A 10,372-nucleotide genomic window follows, 5' to 3' on the forward strand; every position below is an offset into this window, starting at 1 on the left:
ATTCATCGCTTCAAGGGCCCCGCTCTCGGCAGATTCACGGAAGCCGCCCGCGCCGTGGGATAAACGCCGTGCAGCTCGCAGAGCACACGGGGTGGCACCTCCACAGAGTGTTTGGAGCGTGGCAACGCGTGCGCAGCTTCGCAGGCACGAACGATCTTCGGATGGGCCCAGCACACGGCGCCCCTGTCCATCCACCGCGTGACCGTGTCGTGTTGTGCCAAGCACACCTATGCTCGGAACATCCCTGGTGCTCTGCGGAGGCTGAGCCCGCCAGCCGCTGGGACGAGATACCGCGGCCGAAGCCCCGGAGTGGCCTGCACATTGCGCTCGACGAGGTAGCGTTACGCTTCTGGGCGGTGGCCAAGACGCGTAGGGCCAAGCTCTTCTCTCCGCAGCGCTTGTGCGTCTTGCGTGGCGACGGCGCTGCGGACCCAGCTGAGCGGCTGCGGGAGGCCGTGCGAGAAGAAAAGATGGGCGAGAAGCCGCTGCTCTGCACGCACCCCCCACCCCTGGTCTGCGCTACTCGGCTACCGTACGGCCCGCTACGCTGGGCAGAGACTGCTTGTTTGCATGCCATTCGGAGGCTGGCGCGTTGGCGTGCCTCCTGTCGCGGACAAGCCACCACCGGCGCCACTCCATGCCAGCCGGGTAGCGGCCCTGGGTGTCGCGGCCGTGTGTGCAGCGCTGCTGCAGGGGCGAAGACACAGGGCGGAGGAGCTGCAGGGGCTGATTTGCACTTGGCTGTGCGGCCTGCCCACCTCACAAAATGCTGCAAGCCCACACCGCTGAGTCGTAGGCTCCGGCCTTCTCCGTCCCGGATGAGGCGCATCATCAGATCAGAAGACAGCATGGCAGGCCTAGGGGGTAGCGTGTGGCTTGACTCATGCCGCATGGAAGCAAAATGAGCATCTTGGAAGGAAAAAGAGTCCCTGCCGTGTCGCCCTTTACAGTTTGATCCCCTCTGTCTATCGTGTTATACTCTGCTGGTGGCTAGATGTGTCGCGTTGCTTGTGTGTGCCGTTGGTCATTGTCTTCACCTGCCCACAAGGGAAGAACGGCACCTCAATGTTTTCCTGCACCCATGCCTTCCTCCGTCTCTTTTGGCATCAGTGCTGATGCGCAGTGCGTATGCGTGTGAGGATTTCCCTGCTTTGCACGAGAGGGGATGCTGATGCGTGTGCATGTGCACACGCATCAGCGCGGGAAGTCTTTTTTTTTGCTTTGCTTCTTCCCTTTTCTCCCCTGTGCGTCATCTCGTCTGTTCCTTCCTCACGTTGCTGGTTCTCTGGGCATGTCTTTCGCCCCTCTGCGCCTCGAATTCGTCCACGCCCCTCACGGAGCGGCGCTTGCCATCGCTGATGCTCTCTCGTGAGCGATTTCAAGCTCCATCGGGCATGGGCGTCTTTGCTTGAACACGGAGACAAGCACTCATGCCATCAGCTATGGTATATATGCGAGGTGCATCGGTGTTCCCCTGGTGTCTGTTTTCTTCTTTGTACTCTTATCACAGGACGGCGAACGAGTGTTTTGTTATGGAGTAGCCTGGCACACCAGTCAAGCGCACCCGACACGTACATCAAATGCAGACATCATTGGAGATGCTCAACGTTCACATGCAGCTGCATGTGCGCACCGAGTGTGGGCATTTCGGCTGTGCGCTACAGCCATCGCGCCCCACGCCACGTCCGTGCCTTGGATGTATACGAATGAGAGGCTCTGTCTGAATGCGGCGCTGCTCGCATTCCCTCCACCCCCACCACCACCCCGTTTCTTCTCTCTTCGCTTTATCGCTTGCAACGGCCCTCTCCTTCGCCGCGCTGCTGGCGTCCATAAAATGCAGCTGCGGCAAGCGAGGAGCAAGCTCTGCTCCAGCATTTCGAGCCTTTGGGGCGTCGGGTCCTCTCTTTGTTTTCTTCGTTACAGTACCTCGCCATCCCGCACACGCACCCCACCTCATCCGCGGCAGGGGCAACCGCGATGGCGTATGCCCGCAATACTAGCGGAAGAAACTGAAAGCGGTGACGGGCAGTCGCCGCTGCAGCGTGCCAGGCGAGCTGCCACCCCTGATGAGAGCCGCATCGATGCAGCATTGTCGGCAGTGCACATGCGGTCGACCAAGGAGCCGAGGCGATGCAAACCTTGTTCGATCGCCGCAGCAGCGCTTGAGCGCCTGAGCGCAAGCACCGAAGGCGATTTTATGGCCACCGACCCCGCTCTCTCCTCGCCACCCACGGCGCTAAGCTCTTTCAATTCTTCCTCTACGACAACATCGGCGCAGAGCACCCCGGCAGCTCAAAATCGAGGCGCCCTCGCTGCACAAGACACACACGCTGCGCTCTCTAGCGAGCCTCGCTGGGAATACGGGCTTACGAAAAAATGTGTGCTCACCCTGACAATCAAGCCGGTGAGTTGCCTCGCTATGGTTCGCATAACGACGCCGCTGCATCCGGAGGCATCGTCACCGCTGCCACAGCGCGAACTGAAATCGTCCACTGACAGAGAGCTGTGCTCCGTTACGTACAACCAACGCAAAGGCGCGAAGATGGATATCAGTGATACGCCAAGGGGGCAGAAGCGGCTCCGTGGGTCGGAATACTCGAAGGAGGACATCCACCGACTGCGAATCAAACCAGTGAGGAATTTCTCCATATGTCGCGTGCTCGAAGCGGGCGGTAGTGCTCCAGCCGGGGAGGCGCAGCGCCACAGTGAACTGTTATCATCCTCCCCTGCCGTTGCGCCTTGCTTCACCGCGATCACTCAGCGCAGCGGTGCAACGACGGCCAACGCCGACGATGCAAGAAAGGTGGATCGGGGCCGAGCGCACCATTACGCGAAGGCGGACATCATGTCCCTGCGACTGAAGCCACTCAAGGGCTACGCCGTGTACCGAGTGTCCTAGCCTTGCACATTTCGCATGTGTCATCTGACACTATAACTGGCGGCGACGGAGACTGAGTGTCCTCTCCATGAGTGGGGCGAAGGGGGCGAGTCAAGCACAAAATGGAAGCTACCGTTCCTACGGCGTTTGTCTGTGCGATGACGATGGGTCGTTTTTGTTGTGTGCAGACAGCAACGACACCCTGTCCAGCCTCACACCAAACTGAAAGAGCAGCAGAGGGGCGAAAAGATCATCGAGGGAATGAGAGTGTCGTTCATGTGTTGAGGAGATAGACATACTTCATGCCGCACACACCTCTTGAAACACCCGCGTCACACTTTTCCCCATCCCCGTAAGCGTGGAGAAAAGGGGAGAGCACCAGCACGGCTAGTAATGATCCTCTCTCTGTGTGCTCAAAAGTTCATGTGTAGAAGCATAGCGGGGATTTAAGGAAGGATCCGTCGCTGGCATCACCACTGTATCTCCCGTGCAAGTGAAACTAGCACGACTCTCTTTCCCTCTCACCTCATTCCCTCTTCTTGTGTGTGTTACGACAAGAAGTAGCCACGCTCTCACAAGACGTGCGAGCTTCTCTAGCTCTTTTTTTTTGGGAGGGGGCCTACTCATTGGTTTTCCCGGAATATTCGCCTCTCTCATTCTGAACTCCCACAAGTCAACACCATGAACCACAAGGAGGAGGACGACAGTGTCTTTGCACCGATAGCGCGCCCCCTGTCCGTCGTGCCGTTGAGGTATCACCAATCGCGCGCGCACCCCGCCAAGTGCCGTCTCGAAGTCGATCCGATATATGAAAGTAGCTCACTCGAGAGGGACGCAAGCCCGCTGTTGGCGACAGAGCTCCGGCAGCACCTTGGAGACCTGCCGTCCGCGTCAACGCGTGCGTCGCGAAGGCGTGGCAGTAATGCCGTCCATGTGAGCCCGCTAGGCAGTGCTACCGTTCCCGCCGCCGCGGCAGCGAAGAAGGCAGAAAATGAGGCAAAGGTGCAACCGCCGACAGCAGAGGAAGAGTCGTGGAGTAAATTGGGCTACCGTCACCTTTACAACAGCGTTGTCATGATAATAATTAGCTTCTATCAGATTGGGCAGCTCGGGTTGAAGCAGCAGCACGCCGACATGATGCTGGAGCGTACGAAGGACGCCTACATGCCCGTCCCTCCTCGCGCAGAGGACTTGAAGGCGGAGGAGACGGCAGCAACGGCATCTTTGGCTTGATGTGCAGAGAACTACGAAGCACAGAAAGGGCTGGGCGAATCGAGCAGAGAGAACACCGCCGCTCGCTGCACCGTATCCCAATCTCTCTCTCGCTTGGTCGATTTTTTTCGCGAATTCGCTGTTCCATCTGTGCTTGCGTCTTAGGGAGGCTTCCGCTGGAGTCTCTGTATTGTGTCCACCTCTCAAATCATTTTTATTTTCCGTGTGTAAGCGCGTTCACAAGCGTCGTCGCCTTTCGAGTATCAGCATGTCTCCGCTTTTACGGGCCTTCGCCACCAGCAAGATCCAATGCAGACACACACACACACACATGCAAATTGACGTTTCTGGTCTGCTTCTCTTTCACTTTTCCGCTTTTTCTTTTTTTTTGTGTGTGTGTGTGTGCGTGGAGTTGTTGAAAGAGGGGAGATGCGGGGGCATGAACTGTCGCCTGACACCGACTCGATGCACCCGCTGTACCCATATGGGAACATCGATGCATGTATGCTCGCGCGAGCAATGTTCGATTTACTAGCCCCCTCTTCAAACCACACTCTGCCCGCCCTCCACATTCTCATTCCCGCCCCCTTCTTCGGTGTGGCCTATGTTTTCGAGGGAGCACAATACGCCCGCCAGATGGTATGTGAGCAACTTCGGGCTTGTGGTATGCCCCCTTCACGTGTTTCTGTCTTTGCATAATCGTTTTGCAGGTATGGAGGTATATGTGCATGCTCTACTCCGTCCTTGTTGGTGTGCTGATAGGTGACCTCAGGGCTGTGTTGGAGGCGGAGGGCGGAGACGACCTATGGAGAGCAACGTGGAGCACATGCTGCCACTGCTGCGTCTGTTCGACTCCCATTTACCTCCAATGACTCACCCGATATCTTCGCCCCCCCCCACACACACACGTAGCGGAAGCCTTCTACGACGTGTCTGTGCGCATGCATGCGCACAACGTATTTGTTGACTAAGTGTTGCAGAGAGGAGAGGGAGGGGTCAGCATTCGTTTTCTGCTGTTTGGTTATTGTTGTTTGTCCCCGTCTGCGTCGCTGTCGTGCTCTCAGCCACTACCGCCTCGCCATTGTGTCTACTCTCTTGTTCGCCCCACCGTCACCCTACCTACGCCTCCGCAGCCCCTTCGTTAGTGTTGCCTCCCCCCCACACACACAGCTCCTCTTTTCCTTCCTTTCGTGTTGCTGCTGTTGACTCTCGCTCATCCTGTCACGTCTCCGTCATGTGCATATTCGGTCTCGCTGGTGGGGTTCGAGGGGAGAAGCTTGCAAGCAGTATATGACATGCATACCCGCACGAAAGCCCATTATAACTGTTGAAGGTATGCCGTCGTACTGTGAGGGCATCAGTAGTACGCACGCTCTGCGAGCTCCATACGGTGGGTTTGCACGTCACCAAGACATATATATATATATATGTCACACTTGTCGGAGATGTGTCCTGTGCCTCACTCACATGGCCTCCACTCTCTTCTGCACCTCTCCTTCACCTGTCTCTGCTGTTTTTTTCGTTTCTTCTGTCCTTCACCTCTTGGGATGTGCGCCTGCTTCTCTTTCCACCGGTCTGTGCGACTCAGTGCTCGGGACGGAAAGTTCACGCGTCAAGAAGAGCAAGGCGGCCGGAAGCAGCGTCCTTGTCTCTGCCCAACTGCACACGCTCGCCTCGCCCCCGATCGTTGAGGACGGTGCTGTCTGAGTTGAATTGTCTCTTGCCGCGCTGCTTCCCACCAGGTCACCCGCCGCCTCTCCTGATCTTCAAGTTGTACCCCGTAGAGAACTCAAAGGAAGTGAGCACGGTGAGGTGCTCGTAACTCACCGCACACAGGCGCGGCCACGCACGCGCAGGGCTTCACGAGCCGCCATAGACCCCCTTCCTTGTTGTTGCTGCTCTGGTCGTATCGCGCTGCGTGCACAGTGCCCTCCACGCGATCGAGCAAAAGGCGGGGCGGATTCCAAGCGAGTGGCTTCAAACGACCACGGCAAAGCGTTCAAGCAAAAACAGGAACAGCTCGGCGCCGCCCGTAGTCGATAGACAGTGCACAAAATCGAGGCACGGCATATACACTCACGCACATTTACACGGGGCAAGCAGGTGCGGCTGCTCTCCCTAGCAAGCAGTTCTCCGGTTGAATATCCCAAGGAAGGGCGCGCATTTTTCTTTCGCTCGTTTGTCTTGTAGTGCGATGTTCTCCCTCAACATCAAAACAGCAGCCTCGCCGTCCTCTGCAGCTCCCGCACCGGCACCGGAAGTGAACGCCGGCGAGGCGCCATGGGCGACCATTGACGTGGACGAAGCCGACTCCTTTGAAAGCACACCCTCGACGAACAGCAGCGGTGGTCAGGGCGGCCGTCATCGTTATCAGCATGCCGCGCAGCCGTCGCACTCTCCGCAGAGTCCCGAGACGCCCATCAAATTTGACCACGGTGCATACCCGCACTGCCCCATCTTCATCCCCTCCAAAGGTCGCTCAGACCTGGACCGCAGCACCATGGCGGTGCTCGTCCGCGATCTCGTCCCGTTTGTGCTTGTCGTCGAGCGTGAGGAGGCCGATGCGTACAGAGCTATGCTGGACCGCCTCGTTGGACAATACTTCGGCTTCGCCGGTATGACTTTTGCCGCGAACGTGGACGATGGCATTGAAGGGGCAACCAAGACGGGGGCAGAGGTCGTCGTGTCGTCCAGCACTACTCCGGCAGACCTCTGGGCGTTCCCGTGCGCCTGCTGCTGCGGCAGCACTGACGTCGCTGGTTCGCCGTCGTCGCCCACCACACCCGGCCTATCGGAGGATGCCTTGCGCGCGTTGGCGCTGCGGCTTTCAGCTGCGTTTCATCATGGCTATGTTTTCGAGCCGTCAGCGTCTGCTGCAGCCGGCGACCACCACGGCGCTGTTGAGTCGAATGTCTCACCGCCTGTGTCGATCAGTCCAACAGCGCCATCAGCAGCCAGCGGGAGTGCGCGGCGCCCCTCCGCGGCCTTTGTGCTGCGCAACGTGGACGAGGTCCGCGCGCTCTTCGTGATCGAAGTGCTGCCGGAGACCAATCGTGGGGTCTCCTATGTGCGCAACTACATCCTACAGGTTCTCGTGCCAAGGCTGATGGTGGCCTGCGGCGTAGATCGGTCAGGGAACGTGGAGGAGCTGCGCCTGTGTGGCACAGGAGAGCACAACACGCTGACATCGGCGGCGCTGCGGATGGCCGCGCTGGAGCCAGACGTCTACAGTGCCCTTGAGTGGAAGTCAGAGACCGAGTCCTATCTGGACGCACGGCGGGCGAGCACCACCACGAACGTGGTAACGACAAGCACTGGCAGCGCCGCGGGTACCAGAGATGGCGTCGTGTCGGCGTCGGTGGGAGCGTTGAACGCCCCAACCGGACAAATTTTGGCGCCAGCGTTCTCGTCGTCGTCTGCGCCACGCTCGTCAAAGCCGTCCTCCGCTGCGGCCGCGACTCGCGGCACGCCTCGCCTTCTGCACGGCCTCTTCGGCTTCTACTGGGTCCTGGATGACGACATCTACGGCTTTTACCAGTCGCACGGCTCCAGCACCAAAAACGAGCGCATTAGTACGCGGGCGATGATGAGAGAGGTGGACATGCGGCTGCGGCAACTGCGGCACAACGCCGACGTGGCCTCGCCATCACCGCCGTCAGTTCCGCCTTCGTGCTTTCAGACACCGCCGACCCACAGCAGCGGCAGCGCTGCCGCATCGCCATATGTCTTGTCACACCCGCAGCAACAGCAAAATTTCGTGTTCACGTGCAAGGAGGATGCCCTACAGAACAATTTCATCTCTGGAGGGAAAGGCCGGCTTCCGACCCTGCAGAACTACAACCTCTACTACACAACCGCCTGCTTCTCGCTCGAGTACAACCGCTTCGCCCTCGACACGGCTCCGGACACGCTGTCGGTCAACTCCTACAATAACATTGCCTGTCTCTTCAACTACGCGCTGCTGCACAACCCGCCGCAGATGCGCTACTTCCCCCCTGGGGTGCCGCACGTGAGGCGCGCCGAGGACGCGCTGGTCGGCTACCTCGATCACAGCATGCTCTGGTACCGCTTCGCCGTGCGCGAAGATTACGACTTCACTCTTCAGCTCATCGCACGTGGCCTCCACACGCTGCGCTTCCGCAGCATCGCCTTCGATGTGCCTCAGATGATGAAGGTGCGTGGCGGCATGACGGACTACTATCGCAACTGCCACGAAGAGATACGACAGCAGAACGATCGCTTTGTGCTGCAGTGGCCGGCCGTGGCGCAGCACTGGGTGAAGGGGAAGGAGGGCAACCGTCGAGACGACATACGTGTGCGGTGGGACCTGCTGAGCCCAGCCCGCGCCAAGCACCCCGGTGCCTTCCTGTATCTGAGCACCCCACTGCCGCAGCTGCAGCCGCAACGCTTGAGTGACGACAGCACCGGCGGAAACGGCGGTGTAGTTAGCAGCAGCGACAGTGCAGCCACTGCAACCGCGGTGGAAGGCGCGGAAACAGAGACGCGAAAGCGTCTGCGGCCCCCGTCCCCGACTGCTCCCACTGCTGAATCGTCACTTGCCCCTGCAGGCCGTCGCCCCTGCGTCCAGGCCGCAGCAACGTCTGCGCCCGCTATGTCGTCCACCGCTGCCCGTGACTGGAAAGGTGGCTACGTGGTCGAGCGGTGGCGTGATATCTCACGTGAGGAGGCGCGGCAGCACGCCGGCCTCGTCGCCCTCTCCAACGATGACATCCACATTGGCCGGACTGTCGCTGTCATACCGCCCTTCTTCGACCAGAAACCATCTGTCGTGCGCGCGACAGTGATTGAGCGGGCCGTCGAGCCAACGGACTCCCATTCCAGCAGCGGCCGCTCTGGGAACGCCAGCGCGGCGGAAGCAGGTGATGCCCAGCAGTCCCTAACGCCGCGCGTGATCTGGACAGCGGTGGCACAAGATGTTCGTGGTATGCCTTTCTTGCACGTTGACACATGCTTTGAGGTGCCCGCGGAGGGCATCGAAAAGGCCGCCGCCAGCATCGATCAGTTCTTCGCAAAGATGGAGGGCGAGCCTGGCCCATAGAAAATTCAGCCCGCATGGCAGGGGCAGTGGACGAAGAAAAACGTCTATTGGCGGAAAGGACAGAAAGGCTCGTCCGACGACTGCAAACATCCGACCCACCCACACACCCGCCCCTCTCTCCACCCCGTCGTAGAGAGCGTGCGATGGGCCTTGAGTATGAGTGGTGCCCATAGAATCACAGTGTTCTGTTTGCCTGCGTTTGAGGGTTGGGGACGAGAAAGAGCAAGGCGAATCTAGCGAAGCGTTGCTGCTGCTTGGAGAGGCACACATACACACGCACACGCACACGGGCATCCTCTCTTTCCTTCTTCACAAAAACGAATGCGCTGGTGAAGCATTCTTCGTGCTCGTTTCCAATCTTTACTCTTTCACTGGTGTAGCACAACACGCTCGGTGACATGGTCACCGCAGTCCACATCGCTTGATCGGCATCCATCTCTTGCCGTGATGAAAGACACATGCGCTCTATATATTGCACCTCGTAGGAACAACTTGACGGGGGTGCAGTGCCCCAGTGCAGCATTCAGATGACAGTGGTTTCACCGAGCCTGAGCTAAGTGGTAGTCCGGTAGAGTTGCACTGGAAGGGGCTCCGCCCCTGCACCATCACCTACCCCCTCCCTCCTCTCCAACTGGAAGGGTGAGCCAGCCGCTCGCTGCAACGAAGCGCCGCTTCACTTCCATATCAAAGACATACTCCCGTCGACCACCGCTTGCGTACGCATCCGTCACCACGGCCACTACAGCACCTCCTTGACCCTCTCCCTTTGCCCTGCTTTGTCTGTCGCATGCTCTTCGTGTCGTTTCGGCGTGTGCTCACGTGCTGCTGCCATGGCCGGGTTGCTGTTGTCCTGATGCGCTGCGGCGTACTTACTGACAACATCATCGATATGTCGATCCGCTCCTGCGGGCACACACACACCAAACACGCTCGCACGGGCACTCTCGAATTCGCCGGCTCTCTTCTTTCGTCGGTTTGTCTGTCTGCCGATGCCCCTTCTGCGTTTTACTTTCTTGTTCGGCTTTGAAGTTCTCTTCTTCGCACCGTCATTACCTTTGCTCCCGTGTACTGCATCCCCCCACCCCCCACCCCCACCCCCCACCCTTCGCTTCAGCCTCCTCCGTCCATACGCAAAGTTGGGGGCAACCTCCGCGGTCCTCTGAAGATCTCTAGGTTCTCGCTCAGCTCTGTACACTACCTCTTCGCTTGTTTTTCCCTACTTA

The 10,372-nt window shown here is 58.9% G+C and overlaps 1 protein-coding gene across 1 annotated transcript; it reads left to right on the forward strand.

Moving 5' to 3' along the window:
• Positions 1 to 6,284: 6,284 nt before the first annotated feature.
• On the forward strand, positions 6,285 to 9,149 carry LDBPK_362500 (hypothetical protein, conserved; the record flags this gene model as incomplete). The annotated part of the gene is made up of 1 exon (XM_003865317.1): positions 6,285 to 9,149. The coding sequence occupies one exon, from the start codon at positions 6,285 to 6,287 to the stop codon at positions 9,147 to 9,149; it is 2,865 nt and encodes a 954-aa protein (XP_003865365.1).
• Between the last annotated feature and the right edge of the window lie 1,223 nt (positions 9,150 to 10,372).

The sequence above is a fragment of the Leishmania donovani genome, chromosome 36 (assembly GCF_000227135.1).
Source record: "Leishmania donovani BPK282A1 complete genome, chromosome 36".
Classification (NCBI taxonomy): Eukaryota; Euglenozoa; class Kinetoplastea; order Trypanosomatida; family Trypanosomatidae; genus Leishmania; species Leishmania donovani.